Source organism: Eucyclogobius newberryi, unplaced genomic scaffold, assembly GCF_026437365.1.
Source record: "Eucyclogobius newberryi isolate DKJ021-1_F unplaced genomic scaffold, fEucNew1.0.hap1 SCAF_3, whole genome shotgun sequence".
Classification (NCBI taxonomy): domain Eukaryota; kingdom Metazoa; phylum Chordata; class Actinopteri; order Gobiiformes; family Gobiidae; genus Eucyclogobius; species Eucyclogobius newberryi.
The window spans coordinates 19,259,267-19,275,287 of record NW_027315945.1 but is presented as its reverse complement, the minus strand read 5'-3'; the positions used below and the strand labels follow the sequence as shown (position 1 = coordinate 19,275,287).

The following is a 16,021-nucleotide window of genomic DNA, read 5'->3' as shown; positions in this document are numbered from 1 at the left end:
ACAAAATCTGTTTTCAAATAAGGTTGATATTTCTGCACATTTGTGAGTAAGTAATATCACTTTTCTCTAATAATCAAACCTCAACCAACAAACCGACCAACCTCAATCTATATTGCCCATCTCAATGTCAAACCTGATTTACAGAGGATTTTGTCTCCATCTCAGACCCAGATAGCGACATATTTTCTGAGGTGGTACGTGGTGTTAAAAGTTAAAGAACCCCTGCTTTTAGCCTGCTCCATACTGCTCCAGTCTGGTTTGGTACAATGCGAGGAGTGGAAGTGGCGAGCTGCAGCAGAGGCAGACAATAAATGATGAAATCCACATGAAATCAGATGAAAGCTACAGTACACAGGCCGGAGAGCTCTGATTCATCATTTATTTGTGAGCTGATGATAGTGGAGGTCTTGTGCTGTGTGGGACATGTTCTTTTGTTTGGCTGCCAGACTCAAAACTGAAATAGAAATAGAATGCACTGCTGTTTCACTAATACAAGGATTTATAGTCTCAATCAGTAGTTTTGGTCAAATCTTTAATCATCTCAAAATAGATGGGATTTTTACGTTTACATTTATTGTCTGAATATTGTGCTGTTATTGTGGGAAACAGAATTATTAGGTTTTTATTGAATTTAGCAGAAAAGAGCATTAGCAGCACTATTTGGTTAAAATGGATGACACAAATTGATCCAACAATGAAGGACTGGACCGACTCAGTAATTGACATTTGAAAAATGTAAAATTAACCTTTACACTAAATTTGAAAATGGACCTATTGGGCTGACTTTGGACTGATGGTAAAAAATATGTCATACTAAATATTCAGGACTATGTTTCAATGTCTTGTGATTGTATGTTCCCTCTGTGTAAAGTTCTTTGTTTAGTTCATATTTTATAAAAGTTGAAAATATATATGTATGTAAAATAAAATAAAAAGACAGAAAAAAAGGTTACCACAATGTTACTGATCATAATTATTCAAGAGTTTTAGCTTCTCATTTATAGGTGCCATTTTGAGTACTTTTCACCATTAATTTAAAAGATGGACACATTTAGGACATAATCATAATCATTAAATGTATCATTTTTCATATTATGTGCTTAACATCAGCCCAAATGTTGATCAGTGCAATCATCAATATAAACCACATTAACCGCTCGCTTCCATTGATACTGCTGTATTTCAGTTCAGAGCTATCCAGGGACCAGTGTGTGTGTGTATGTGTGTGTGTGTGTGCGCGCGTGTGTGTGTGTGCATGCGTGTGTGTGCGTGTGCGTGTGTGTGTGTGCGCGCGTGTGTGTGCGTGCATGCGTGTGTGTGCGTGTACGTGTGTGTGTGTGTGTGTGTGTGTGTGTGTGTGTGCGTGTGTGTGTGTGTGTGCGTGCGTGTGTGTGCGTGCGTGCGTGCGTGTGTGTGTGTGTGTGTGCGTGCGTGCGTGCGTGTGTGTGTGTGTGTGCGTGCGTGTGTGTGTGTGCGTGTGCGGCTGAATCCTAATCTTGTGCAAGAAGCTCCACTTGGCCAGATCAAGAATTAGGCACGAGGCGAGGAGCGAGCGAGGGAGGGGCTGCAAGAGCCCATCGCAGTCTGTGTTTTAAAGGACAGTGCTTTGAATGTCATTTGACAATTTCCTTTTAATTAGAACTAATTTACAGAAAGATGCCCAGCAGCTAATCTTTACAGGATAATTAACTTCTATTTTCTTTACTTTTAATTAAAAAGTGGAAAAGATTTAGCTGATCCACAAAGAATTGTTCTTTTGAAATGTTCATCAGACTTCACACTTCTTTTGGCATTGGTAATATTTAGATCCTATCTGCGTCTCACAGTCTCCACTCAGTTATTGCAATGATTTTCTCCCCCCTTATCCGCAGTATTAAGAAGTGGAACTATCAATAGTGGAAATAGGAACCAGAGGCAAATTAGAATTGAATTAATGAAGAATTTATTGCAAAAGAAACCCCCCATACTTCATAATAATACTGGAATGAAATTGACATCTTAGATATATCCATTTCATACAAAATCCTTGATGGGAAAATATTGTTTTATCTACATTATTTGATACAGCAATCATTCCCAGTCTTTTCTGAAGAGCCCCATTAAATTCTTTGAAATGATGCTGGGCTAAGAGCTAATTGTTGCCAAAGCACTTGCAGCATTTAGCCAGCTATATTACTGTTACAGCCCCCACAGGCTCCGCAGCCACACAATTAAGTGATGAATACAATGCTTTTAGGTTAAAGAGTGGCATCTTATTATATGGTGAAAAACTCCCCCAGCCTCGTTGGTACAAAAACAGCTTTTCTTGCCACCATCCAGCCGACTTTACTTAGTGGAGATAAAGTGGGCTAGTATGAGGCAAGTGTGCGGGAGATGGAGCGCTCAGACGGGCCACTGGCTGAAGATGGATGCCCCCACTTAACCATGATAGCTCCCCGGAGGAGCCTCACTCAATGGCTTCATTAAAAGTGAACGTTCTGGTGAAAAGCGCACTTATAAAGCAGTAATTAAGAGTGCACATATTTTACCTGCTTTGTTTCGCCTGTCACGTTCAGTGTACAGGCACATGCTTAACTTTTATTTCCTTATAAGTAGCGGAATGACACTAATAAATCAGCGGGGAGGAAGTAAAACAAGGCACAGTATAGGTACAGTATTCTTAAAGGGGCTACAAACACAAATGGAAAAAGTTGAACAAACAGTGCTCAAATCTGTTTATTCAACTTACTTATGTCAAGTTTATATTTTTTTTAACTTGACATAATGTCAAAATTGTTTGATTTCTCTTATTTTATGGTGAGGATTAGAAGGTATTGTCATCTCATCAAAGGGGGCATATTATACCAAATCAACTTTAAGGAGCTTTTAAAAGTGTTACAATTATGCTTTATTGACATTAGTTTACTCAAAGTTGTATTTTGGATTGATTCATACATGTTTGAGTAGTCCTGTATTGTTCTGTAATGGACAGCCCTTGTCCCCGCCCACATCCCTTTACTTAGTTATGATTATTTTAAAAAGACTCAGAGTGATACATTGGGTTCTAAAATGTCTCGTAGACACTTTTCAACAATAAAACCATTACACTGACAATCCACTGCTTGTGACAGTGAAATGTCATTATTTAGAGGTTGGGTTTATTAGTTCTGCAGTTTTTAACAGGAAGTCAATAAACCTTTTTCTATTATCAAGACGTTTTAGATCAATATTGCAGGTTACGATGAAGAAAATGTAAAATGATTATCTACTTATATTATTCTTGCATCCCTCCCTGAAATATAGTCCAGATCAGCTCTAAGATTCATGTTTCTTCAGATATGCTGACGTTTATTGTCAGCAATTACACAAACCGAGTGGGCAATAGTGCATCTTTAGTCCTTTTTTAATGTTTTTGCTTGACCAGTGACCAGTGATCACTTTTGTGGACAAAAAATTGCTGGTATGTTCACTTGGACGCTTGTTCGTGTGCGTCTATGCTCCAGAGACAGTGGTAGAGGCAGGAGTGGAGTGAAACTGGACCCGTGGAACTCCGCAGAGGGCCGGGCTGGCATCTGCTGAAGCCCTCGGGCACGCTCAGAGGTGCCTCCAGCATTTTAATGGCATAGTCAAATGGAAGTGTGTTTTTATGCCATTCCAATTCACAACCATTGGATAAAGAAGTAAGAATGTGTTCTTTCCTCCTTTTTTAACAGATACACTGGGCGCGACTACACACAACTTAACTCAACTGCAAAAGATTCAACATTTGTTTGGTTGAAAAGAGATACATATTGATGATGTACTAAATGTTTGAGTAAGAATACTTTTTATGTATGTGTGGTATTGATAACCATTGCCATGTACAATTAGCTGTTTATTTTCATGCCATTATAGTTCAGTGGTACACCCGGATCCTAGCAAGTCACACATACTTTGACAGACACCTATACTCACTAAATACACATACTGTATTTAGAGTGATCCGTTTGTCAACCCACAGCTACACAGTTGACCCGTTGTAAATATTGCAATGTTGTATTTTCCTTTTTTCCACTTCAGTTTCCAGGCAATAGCTGAGTTTTGAAGCCGTTTGTTTACTGTTGATTGTAAGTGCCCAAATTTAGGAAGGCAGCCATTTCTAATCATAAGAATTACATTGCTTAGCAACCGGAAAATCTAGTTAAACAATAGCATTGCTTATTCTTGGTCACAGACCGCGGCTCTGCGAACACATTAGCCTCCAGTGAAGCCCTGCCTTGCTCCTCCCTGCGCACGCACAAACACAATATAGAAATGATAATTTACTTTTCACTTTGTATTTAGGCTGGTTACATTGTGCATCTGGGGAAACATTTGTTATTTAAAGGTTGTTTTCAGCGAATGAAAAAATATATAGGTATCAATGTTACCAAAATAGACAACATTCCAAGCCAAATTATTCTAAATCATCTCCATTTGCCCTTTTTATTTACTTAGCTCATTACACAGTGTCCACTTTTAATAACAAAATGTCTATTAATTAAAAATTGCGTCTTTATTCACATCTCACTAAAACTTTGGCACAGTGCTAGATATCCAATAAAAATATGGCTGAAATTAAAATGTCCTTTGAGGGTTCCTGTAGCATATTAAACCATTAGCAGTTGCGTAAATGGTATCTATTTCATTCCAGTGATCAAGGATTAAATTAGAGACTTGAGCCCTGTAACATACATAAGTGTGTTCTCAGGCTGAGGGAGCACACTGCCTCCCAAAGGTCATTAGAGCTGAAGATGGCCTCAGTCCCTCCTGTCTCCTCCTCCTTCTCTCTCCTCTGCTCACACTTCACTTTAGTCACTGTGCAAGTTCAAATGAGGGCCGGGTGGTCATTTTTACATTGTGTATCATAACTTTCCTATGTTGGACATTTGGGATGGGACAAGATCTCGTGCCACAAGAAAAGCACTGGTCAGTTAAATCTAATTTACTGTATTTATAACATGCAGCTCTACAATGACAGCAAAAATCTAAAAATTAAATAATTAGATAAAATGTGAGTCCCTGCGACAAGTTGGCCACTGTCCAGGATGTACCCCGCCTAAGGCCCGAAGTCACTGGGATGGGCTCCAGTCACCCGCGACCCCAAAAGGGAACAAGCGGTAGAAAATGGATGGATGGAAAATGTGAGTCCAAAATTATGATATGAACCACACAACTTATTAAAAATGTGTCTCGTCTTGTAGGAATTCTGTCTCGTCCCACTATGACATTTATAATAACATTTGGCTAATTTAACAATTAAGACTATTTCAATCATGTCTGTGAAAAAGAAATGTAAACCTTATTTTAATTATGAAACAAACCACGGATGGACACAGTACACAAATAAATTAACAAACTACAACTTAAAAATACATTTGTGTGGAGAAAGTTTCAGTTTCAGTTTAGAAAATATTATGCAGTTTGTCTTTGTCATAAATTAAATAGAAACTCCAGATATCAGAGTGGAAGTTTATAACTAGGGATGTCACAATATTAAATTTTAAGGTTAGAATTATTGTGAGGGAAAAACATCACAACTTAATGATTAGTCACAATTTCTGAGATAATGACCAAACAGAAGTGACATTTTTCATGCACATTATTTTTTTGTTATTACGATTATATTGCGACGTGGATAATCACGATTAACCTAATAATTATGACCTAATCATAATCCTGACCTAATCATAATCCTCCCTCATCATGACATAATTCAATACATTTATTGCTAAAATGATTGTGTCCAAAGACATCAGAATAAGCTGAAGACGAGAAATAAACTGCGGCTGAATCCTCCTGTGTTTGTACAGTCCTTGTTATTCTGACTTTGTCCTGCTGTCAGAGTCAACATGAGTATTTCCACCTTGGCTGAGAATGAAGAGGCTACTTGCAGTTTCTGAGACAAAGTCCATATGTCTTTATTCCCGCCCTGCAGAGGTTCGGAGAGTCCTGCCGAGTTTCAGTGTTAACCTGGAAGTGAGGAGGGCCCCGTATCAGTCCTGGCACAAAGGGGCAGTCACAGGGAGCGCGCTTTGGCAGGGGCTGAGCTTAGGAGACCTGCTTTGGATTTTAGGACCACAATTATGCATTCATGTTTAGTCTCAGGTGCTAACGTTTTATCCGCGGGCCAGCTTGGACACATTTTGTATGGATAAAAAAAACAGTATAGGTGGGAGCTGAAAAAGAAAAAAAAAAAGATTTCCTTCCTTATAGAGATCTGCGGCTTTGTTCTGTCAGATTCAATTACCTCACCTCTAATTAGGGCGCTATAGAAGAGGCTGGGTTCTTGATACACACATGACACTGTGGAGCCAGCTGATAATGCGCAGTATCGCTATCACGGCTCGGCCACAAGCAAGCCACATTCAGGATGCTGGGAAAATAACAGCATACCGTGAAATTAGGAGTAACTCGCACACAATTTTGAAGTAAATAAATCTGGCTTTGCATGTGTGGGTTTGCATAGCAAGACTGGCACTTCTATAGGTTGGTCCTTTTTCACTTTTAAGCCCAGATCAATGGTATGTTTTATGTGCAGTTATTTTAGGATGCGGTTTATCAATACAAATAGAAATGAGATAATGTGGTTTATTGTAGGGAGACTTTTCAATTATAAAACATTGCATTCCAATAAAACAGTAGGTTATGACTATTTGATATAATTGTATTCAAATTGGCAAATCTTGAAAGATTAAACCTCCCAAAATAGTGAGATCGCCTAATAGAATACGCTGTACCATTAAAGGCAATTTAGAACCCCAACTCAAATCTCTCTCATTTTGAAAAGTTGATTCCATTGTCAAACATTTCCATATTTCCTTTATGAAGCTAAAGATGTTCCTTTATGTCTGCAATATAGAGGAGTACATTATTTATGTAGATAATAGCTAGAAACAACTTTAAAAAAACTAACAAAAAACAATATTTCTTTATCTAGTATATTTTAATAAGTCCTGCTCATCCCTCCACCCTCGCTGACCTGCTCCCTGCCTCTGACTCATTAAGCCTGTGTCCATCATAGGGTCTCCGAGTATCACCCCATTTTATAGACTCTGCGGGGGCATTACCATATCCCCTCTCCGGCTTCATGGCAGATCCCTATCACACACAGGCCACGGCATGAACAAAAGAGCCACTGTGATCAAGGCCGGATTCAGCCTCACGACGGCTCTATTAGCATTGCTGCTCCTGCTCCTGCCGCTGCCCTGGCGCACCGCTGTTTGAACAGGGCTGGGGTTTTTGCCTGTCCTGGTCGAGAGGAAGCGCCCGATGACTGTGGATGATACACTCACAGGTAGAGGGCTGATGGCACGGCTTGAACAACAATACGCTGAATATAAAAACGACGCATTTAAAGCATGTACATGATTTGGGTTGAGGCTTGTTGCTTGTTTCGTCTGCTCCAAGTCAAGTGCAGTGGTTGTGTGGTGTCGCCGGCCATCTGAACTGCAGTGGACTCGTGATAAGAAGCAAGAGCACATTCCTGGGCCCAGTTTGTCAGCAGCAGGACCTATAGAAGAGTGGGTCACACTGTGAATGTGACAGGATTTTAAACAGTACACAACTAAATATAGCAGGGACGCCACTATCAGAAAATGAGTTAGGAGTGTGCTGCTGGTCGTTTAGAAAGTCATTATTCTTATCATTGCTGTCTCTGAAATAATTTCAGGTCTCTCCATGCAATGAATACTGTATAATAAACTAAACATGTGAGAATGCAAACAAACTTTAGTAATCTGGCCCCGGAGTCGCCATCAGGGCCCTTCAATGTGTGCTGAGTATTTCATTTTCCATATTCAGCGCAGGGCCGTATCTCCATCAGTTTAAAAATGCCCCATTTAGTTGCTATCTGCTGGAGTGGGGAAGTGAGATGCCCTTATTCTAAGTCTATTAAAGCTCAATTCTATCTCATCTTATCTGCCTAATCTTTGTGTCTTATTGACCATGAAGTTTATCTGTGATCTCCCGTTCCCCTTATTATCTCACAACACTGCAGCTCTATTTGCTAGTCTGCAAAATCACAAGTGCCTGCATTCACCGACGACTTGTATGCATACTTCTTTTTCAGCTGTGTAATAGAATGTGTGCATAGAAACATATTTTTCCATCTTTTTTCACTTGGCTTGCCTTGGCAGGAGGTAGTTTAACGCCACTCACACAATCTTCCCTTGATACTACGATATTTATCTTTCTGTATCATCTTAAGTGATGGTAGCCTCATGGAGTGCCTTCACGCCTCACTTCACTCCTCGGCGAATCAGCAGAAGGCATCAGATAAGATCATAAAACTGTACTTTCATTTAAAAGCTCCACTGCCACCACCACCGCGGCTGCTGTGTCTGTATTAAAGATCTGTGCGCGCTAATTCTTTTCATGTCCGGAGCTCCTGCAGATGTACGCCGCTACAAAGGCCTCATTTAGATGGCTAATGAAAAGAGCAAGCAGTTTGTGGACATCACGGGGGTCTTTTATGATGCATAGTGTGGGAAGAAAGGGAATCAGGAGAGCCCCACTTTGTGAACTGAAATTATGGTTGTACCAAAGCTGAGAGGAGGCTGCTACAATAGAACAAACAAGGAGAAGGTGTCCACAGAGTGTCAGCGTTGAGTCTTAGTGTTGTATTTGACCTCTATCTACATCAAGTTTGACAAACTAACATCAAAGTCTTTATATCGTACTAGTAAATAGATTTTATTGTGAAAGTTCTGCCAGAGCAAACGACCAACCAGCCTACTCATTCTTATAATGTTAAAGACAGAGACTTTTGGACCTTCTTGGCAACAAATCATCTGTGGGACACAATGGAGGAGATCTAAAAGATACAACTTTAGTGAACAGTTGTTTATCTTTGGACCATAACACACATTATTCTATTCTAGAATGCACAATGTTGTCCTTGTTTCATGGCTGACCTTGACCAAAACATATGTTACAAAATGTTAAAATAATAGAGACTGTAAACATGTTTTTAGCCCCTATTTATATCTAGACTTTTAACACACACATTCAGTCATTTTGGGCTCTGCCCGTAGTCAAGTGGGCTAAACAGCAGCACATATGCCAGGCTCTGTGCAGTTGGACTCTGTGTTGTGAGATGGAGTCCCGCCTCAGACGCTTTGCTAAATGTAACCCCTGCTGTAAATAATAATAATAATAATACTTTTGTGAATAAGTAACCATACACTGGTGCCATATGATAAGAGTAAAATTAAGGTGAAATGGTTACTTACACCCAATATACTGCCTCAGCTTCATGTGAGGAGTGGCCACTGCTATTCTTAACGATTTTGCTCTAGTAATTTATTGGCAGACATATTTTGGAGAGGAGACACATATTATCTTAATAAAATTCAAATGCTGGCTGAGATTTATTTAATTTTTTTTTCAGGACTAATACAATTCAGGTAGCAGTACAGTAATTCCATCAACGCCCTTGATTGAAGCAAAATAGTAATATGCAAATACCAAAAGAGAGATGTACAACTACAAGCAAAACTCTGAAATCATTTAGATTTAAAGAAAGAATATTGCACAGAGGGGGGAAAAAATTAATCACACGGAAAAGTGTCTCCTTTAAGATTGCACTGGTGTATTACCCGGAGGCATGGAATGTAAATGGAAAAATCAACATTGTACCCTGTGATAAGGCTACCAAATTAATAAAAGTCTTTGCCTCTCCCATGCCAATGCCTCTAAGTCTGGAAAAAAAATACTTTTTTTCATTCTGTTCCTGTGAGTGGTTTTGTTTTGCAGGTAGCAGGATTAACTTCTGTGGTCACCTTTGTTTGTGTTTGCTTTCTTAAGAGCATAAACAGAAGGACAATATGACATTTTGCAATAAAATACTATCCAATTTTGACAAATCCTCTATTATGCTCAATAATAATCATATCTCAAGACACCAAACCTTTATCAAATGTTTCACCAACATAATAACTAAAAGTGCCTAATTATATGCGATTTCAAATGTATTAATACCAAATATAGGAATGGTTTCGAATTTATGCTTAAAGCTGAGCACAGTGGATTGCTGAGCTTCACCACGAGTTGCATCTGCATTTGTAGTATCTCGTCAAAGAAATGGAGCCAACACAGATTTGAAATGCAGCCTGTGGGGTGTGATGAAACGTCTCAGTGCTGTTTGCTCTTCTCCCGCAGGTCCTCTGGAGGATGGCCTGGAGGAAGAGGAGGAGGAGTGTGTCTCCGAAGGGAACGAGCTCCTGACCAAAGACGAGTTCTCGGCTGAGTTTGAGGCGGAGAACATGGGCTGTGAAGCCATGGAGTACTTCTGCGGCAAAGGTGAGCCAACCAACAAGTTATTTTAAACCCCAACTTCCAAAAAAAACTCTCTCCTTAAGCAATGTGAGATACAGGCTCTGTCTTTATTCCTATTACAAGACAATAAGTTTGGCAAGACTTGTGCCAAGTAAGTTCAACGGCAGCCAATGTGTCTACAAATAGTTTTTAAATCTTCTGAGATGGGTAGCAAAGCCAAAAAGCGTGCTCAAGTTAAAAATGTTGGTAAGGGTTATATTCTAAATAATTAAATAATACATTGAAGAAAAAATAATTTCACAATAAATAAAATAGTAATCGTCACTACAGAATCAGATACAACACACAGCAACAGATTTCCTGAATCGGATTCAGAAAGGTTTTATTGATCTTTACCAAAATTCACAAACTAGGAAACTGCAACATCAAAGAATGAATGCTAATCATTGTTTAAAACATTAGGGTTTGCAAAATTCAGAGTTGGAATTAACGAGAAATTAACACTTCGGAAGGTGGTCTCTTAACCAGGAGTGTATAGAAGCATACCAACTGAATTTATGGAAATGCACTACAGCCGATAGTCATCGCCTTAAAAAAGTCATCATCACCATGTGATCACTAAGACCTAATAAGGAAGAAGTTTTAGGGATTTAGGCCAACAAATATGGCATTAAAGGGCATAGACTTGTTCTATGTCACATGGTGTGTCTCAGGTTCTATGGTCTCAAACAACCTCGAACTAATGATCAGTCTCATCTGAGCATACATGATCCTTTCTTTGGGATTTCACTCAAAGCAAATGACAGTTTGGTGACTCAATAAACATAACATAAATCACCAACAACCTAAACAGTGACCCTCAAGAGGAGTAGGATAATTAGAGACCTGACAAGGGTTAGACACACTGCAAAACGTTCAAAAGAATCTATCTTCAAAACACTGTAGTTTCACATGGTTAATGGAACCTCATATTTGGAAGGAGGCACTTATTGTAATAACTGTAAGCATAAGGTTGGGGGTTATATTATCAAAAGGCTTGTTCATTTGTCCAAATAAATAAGATATTAAGACATAAGACATAACATTGCTGTATAAAATTAAACATGCTGGAAAATGTAAAAAAAAAAAAAAAAGCTTTTTGACATTTTTCTGAATGTTCTGAGCTAAAATTCCCATGGGAAAAAGTCTTGGAACGTTCTGAATTTTTTCAGGAATTTTCTGCCTCTTTGCTACGCTAAAAATATAGTTGTTAAAATTAGGGCGCGCTGAATGTAATAATAAAAAAATATTGAAAAACGCACATTAAGTACAATATATATAAAGTAAGACAATAGCAAAACAATAGTAAAAAAAAACAAGCAGTGAAGTATTATTCACAGCACCTCTGACCATTCTGCTTTGTTCCTATTATGAGACATGTTGTGCCGAGCAACTTCAACTGAAACTAATCGCCTGTCTTCAAATTATACCTGGCAGAACTATCCTTTTAATAAAGTTACTTCTATTGCAAGAGTTGAAATCATTCATTTGATATTTGATCCTGACATGCACCTAAGAGAGCGGTGGTTTGATCAATGTGGAGTGAGATGGCATCGTCATCACTGGCTTCCTCTCTGATAGCGCTGGGAAGGTGCGCTACGTTACAGTATATTCGCCAAAGCACTGGAGAGCTTGTTCTTCTTTGAGCCAGCGCTAACTCCCTCTGAACAGCACCTGCTAACCGCTCACAGGTCCAGCACTATAAAGCCACCAAATGCACCCTGGTCGTCTTTGAACTCCAATTCAATTAGATTGCTTCTTTGTATGTTTGTTTCATTTCGGTCACACCTTGCCATCACAGGAGCTAATTTGTGGTCTGCTCCAGGTTACAGTGCGAAGATGACAGACTGGCCCTGCACCCTCCTCCCTCACCACGCTCTTTCTCTCCCTGCGGCCGTGTGGCGTCGCTACCCCAGGTGTCCCCACTCTTACTAACATGCGGGTGCCACAAATTTGACTTTTTAATAAAGAACTAGAGCTTTGAATGTCGGCCGCGTCTTTCCTCTTTTCAAAGGAAACTGTTTAGAATTATTTCTCCACACCTCCTAAACTGATGTGCCTCGGGATTACATTATTGAAGGGAATAAATCTTTCATGTTTGAGGTAGGCTATGCCTCAGCAATCGTATCAATAATTCGTTTTTCTTTTGTTCTTGGGCAAAAGTCGAACGGTTGCAATTGTTTGGAAATTGCAATTACCAGCGACGCCTCGTTTGCGTAGCCTTTGTCTTCCTCTTAATATGTCCTTCTGCATACTTCAAAGTCTTTGTAATAACCCAGCAGCTATTAAACCGATGTCGTGGCACATATTGGTAGTTACCAATAGAAGATAAAGTACAACTACTTCAAAGGGATCTTGTCAGAGGCACTGATATTTCACTTGTTTTGGATAAAACCGCTCCAGCCCCAAATCTTCTCCCCAATCCCTGTGTTTGTGAATAAAGTCAACACTCGCTATCCCACATGTCAAAAATACGACTTCTCTTGACACTGTTAATCTGTTTTGTGCCAAGCTTTGCTATATCTAGGCTTATAGCAGCTAAGTCTAACATTTGAACATTGGAACATTTAAAACCCTGTGATGCCCCTATTTGGATTGCCTTTCTCCTCATGGCAAGTGGTGTCCAACCATCAGGTGTAGCCATTCTCCCTCATGATCCCTTCTGCAATTAGATCTATTTAAAAGTAATGTCGACGTGGCTTAAATTCACCCCACTTATACTGAAAGTGCCGTGAATTAACCAGGACACAATCCTGGTGGCATTAACTGGTTTAAGTGTGTTATTCCTCCACTATAGGAGGGGAGAGAGCCTCCTATATTAGCTAAACCCTCTCAAATGTGATGGCATGCTGTAATTAGCCCGGTGTGGACTTGAACGTTGGTTTTAGAGAAGCCACTCATCCCATGGCCTTTATCTTCTGTGGCTATAAGGTCTCCAATGTGAGGTTCCTCCAGTGTGCGTTTGTCTCCTCGGTCCTAGCTTAGCCTTGTATCTATGTAGTCGCTGTCTGAAATGGGGCTTGTCAGGGGGACCTAAAACCTCCATTAAAAGTTTCAGCTCATAATAGGTATTAAAAAGCTGTAGGAACACAAAGAGGGAGTACCAATTTTCATTAACATATGAAGCACTTATTAACTTTGATCAGAGTGCGGTGAAGTAGCAAAGCTGCTTAAAGGCGCAAAGGTCAGAAACTTGAATGCCACCAAAGACTCGGAGGAAGAGGGGACTCCCCAGATAAAAGCAAGAAGCACCTTGAGCTAAGGATCCAAGGATTGAGAACTTCTGATCGATTTTCCTGTTTGGACTATCGAATCCAGGAAATGGTGAATGTTAGGTGTTTTAAGTAGTAGTATTGTACACACCAGATTGTATCAAATGTTCCTGTAAGACTTAAACATAAGAAATAGGTTGAAAGTGCTTTGATGTATAAAATTGAAATGTTTAAACAGAGATAGAGGAGGTAGTTTTTTATATGGTATGAAGTCCTGGAAGACCAAAGAGTACAAAGAAACACAAAAGTTATTTTGTGTGAGACTTTGTAGTGACAAAGTATCTGTTGATGTGTCTGTCTGTCAAGGGAAAGGTTTTCATCACTATTTTATAATAATGTTCACAAGGTGTCATTATTGTTTGTACTCATCTGATGCAGACATGATTAAATATAAAATATAAATTTCATAATCAGTCAAAATGGCGTACATTTGTTCAAAATGTGTTTAAATGTAAAAGTTTTCAGTGTGTTACTCATAAAAGAAATGACCTTGGTTATGTCACCGGATTAAAACCATTTCTCACTGAGTTGGCCCCTTGTGTTGGGCTGGTTTCACTTTTATGGACAGTTCCAGATAAACTCTGTGACTCCACTGAAGATTTATACTCTATTGACACACCTGCTCGTGTTTTTGTCCAAAAGCTGCCTTTATTCACTGAATGGGATCTTTTTACTGAAATTGTGAAATTTCACCTTGCTGTTTTACCCTCTCTTTTATTGTTGGCTATCTGTGAAGTTCAGCGGGGTGTTGCCACAAGCTGTTGCCTTTGTGCGCTCCAAGTGTTGTCTGATGACAAATGACTTCCTTAGTTTGCTCTGACACTGAATTTACATGTCGCTTCATGTGTCTCATTTCCTCCGTGTAACAGCTTTCTATGAAGGCACATTACAAGTTTTTTCAGCCCAAACTATGATTATGGGGGTCTTATAAATGTTGTGTCAAAACACATCAAGCACAACAAATTTGAGTATTTGCACTCTTTTGAACTATAACCCCTCACTAAAAAGAAATTATAATGCAGACAACATTTGAATACATTACCATGTTTGAATGAATGCCCAGGATTGCTAAGCTAGGACTTAACACGGTAAACAACAAGCGTACCTTGACCCTTCAGTAACCCAGCTGTGAATAATTTGACATTGCAGCAGAGGCGTACAGCAACAAACAGAAAGTAGCAGAATTAATTATGGCACTTTTTGTGTGACAGAAATTATCAGAATCTCCAGCAGCAGCAGAGGATCTCCTTGGCCACAGCTGCCAATGCTCAGAATGGTAGATCTGGAATTTGAATGCACGGCTGAGACTGGAGAATATGGAGAAATGCTAATTTGTGGTGCGATAAGATGAATCGAGTCATCCCTTTAGCCCCATTTGACTCAGTGCAGGAAATGAATCATTAATGTTTGTTAAGTATGACAATCTAACTGGGCCAGATCTACATGCTCCGAGACTGAGGCAGAGTGAGATAAAAAGCGGCTGCAGACACGCAGGAAAACTGCCAGATTCTGTAATGATGGGAATTTATTGGCATTTAAAGAGACAGTGGAAGAGAATTGCACTAATAGCCTCCCTCTATTGGAGTTCTCTGCCTGCCACAAATTGCGTGCAATTCAGACCTATTTTTCAGATAGCACAAGTCTTACAGCTATGCTTGACTTTGGAGAAAAAGGTTGCTTCCTGGAATTGACTTTATCTGTTGCAGGGTAATCTGCATCAACGCCCAAATATGCAATATCAACTGACTGGCAGCTGCTGCTGCTGCTGCTGCTGGGAGGGGGCAGCCATCGCCCTAATATTACTTTCTCCAAATCACTGCAGCTCCAGTACCAGATTGTAGCTTTAGAAAAGTGGCCAAGAGTTAAAGTCATTGAGCCAGAATTTAGCCTTGTGTAGAACTGTGCAATCCTATACCAAGACTTAAAATACTTAGACTCCATTTAGCAGAAATTGCAACGTGTCTGTAGATTTACTGGTCAGGATTAGAGTGCCCTGAGCTCCTTAAAGTTACATGCTATAGAGATTGACATTTTCAAGGGCTTCCTTGGCTGAGACAATGCTAAAAGGGAGAGAAAAAACCAATATGACTTTGTTGCTACCTTGCTCGAGGAATTGTTTGTGTAAATTGTCTATAAGCTTATTGACCTGAAAGTGTGGCGTGCTGCGTGTGACTGCGATTTGGCTACAGAGGTGTCCTTTGATGAAGCAGTGATAGGGCTGATTTTAACAGCTCACTGGTTCCTCTTGCTTCCCCGCCAATGCTGAGCCCAGCAGGCTACCACGCTCCGCACTCCCCTCCCCCTCGCGCCCTACACGGCCCGTCTGCTCGCTCACTGCCTTAAGTATCTCCATTCCACTGTGGATGGAGATGTAAATTATGATCTAGGTGATAATTTCAAGAATAATCATTGACAATTGGTCTCCCTTGATAACG

The 16,021-nt window shown here is 39.7% G+C and overlaps 1 protein-coding gene across 1 annotated transcript in view; it reads left to right on the top strand.

Annotated features, from left to right (window-relative positions):
* zfpm2a (zinc finger protein, FOG family member 2a) overlaps nucleotides 1–16,021 on the top strand; it is a 125,629-nt gene that overhangs the window by 28,642 nt on the left and 80,966 nt on the right. Inside the window, exon 2 of the mRNA XM_072460103.1 lies at nucleotides 10,159–10,299. Within this exon, the coding sequence (XP_072316204.1) occupies nucleotides 10,263–10,299 (37 nt within the window). The 5' untranslated portion in view covers nucleotides 10,159–10,262. The remainder of the gene's footprint in view (nucleotides 1–10,158; nucleotides 10,300–16,021) is intronic.